The sequence below is a fragment of the Macrobrachium nipponense genome, chromosome 37 (genome assembly GCF_015104395.2).
Source record: "Macrobrachium nipponense isolate FS-2020 chromosome 37, ASM1510439v2, whole genome shotgun sequence".
In the NCBI taxonomy this organism is placed as follows: Eukaryota; Metazoa; Arthropoda; class Malacostraca; order Decapoda; family Palaemonidae; genus Macrobrachium; species Macrobrachium nipponense.
The window spans coordinates 61,716,202-61,716,878 of record NC_061097.1 but is presented as its reverse complement, the minus strand read 5'-3'; the positions used below and the strand labels follow the sequence as shown (position 1 = coordinate 61,716,878).

Below are 677 nucleotides of genomic sequence, written 5' to 3'. Positions count from 1 at the left end.
TGTTTATAGAAGACCCGTTGGAACGGCGCAATGGAACCGCTTAAATTCAAATTCAAACTCGTCTTCCCTTTTTGAAAGTCTTCAGCGCTTTGGTCAGACGGATTTGGAATTCGATTAGATGTTTTCACAGAAAGCTAATTTTACTGTAGTGAAAAGGAACTTATTGTTAGTAATATCACCGTATCACGTAGATACAAGCTGAAGGTTTAAGAGTTCTTCATCTCCTTTCGTCGATTTGTATTCTGCAATCCTGATATATTCGTTTCTTCTTACAAGGGTATCTAGTTTGCACCATTTGATCTAATCAGCTTCTTCACAAGTCTTTCCTAACTGCGGTAATCGTCCTTCTGCTGGATTTGAGGGTCGGTGTCGATCTCGAATTCCACTGTGATTTCTTTTATTTCCTTTCTCTTCTGGTTCAGCTGGAAAAGCACCAGGCGTTCTAGTTCCTCACGGCAGCAGCTTCACGTAGTCATATAGGTGTTATATGGAGGAAGTCCCTCTCTAGGAATAGTGTTATCGAAAACAACTACTGTTACAATGGCGGTATTGCATTTTTGTCTGCAGGTTAAGGACAGAAAAACAAATCCACGGGCATCAAAACTAATATACTGCTTTTGTTGTTTATTTATCTAATCTTGCGTTTCGACTCGTAACCGAGGTGTTTATCTAAACAA

General features: G+C 39.6%; 1 protein-coding gene across 1 annotated transcript in view; it reads right to left on the bottom strand.

Moving 5' to 3' along the window:
* Positions 1 to 326: 326 nt before the first annotated feature.
* The window catches only part of LOC135209401 (cyclin-dependent kinase 11A-like), a 76,665-nt gene continuing 76,314 nt past the window's right edge, over positions 327 to 677 (bottom strand). The window contains exon 8 of the mRNA XM_064242095.1: positions 327 to 462. Coding sequence (XP_064098165.1) covers positions 327 to 462 — 136 coding nt within the window. The remainder of the gene's footprint in view (positions 463 to 677) is intronic.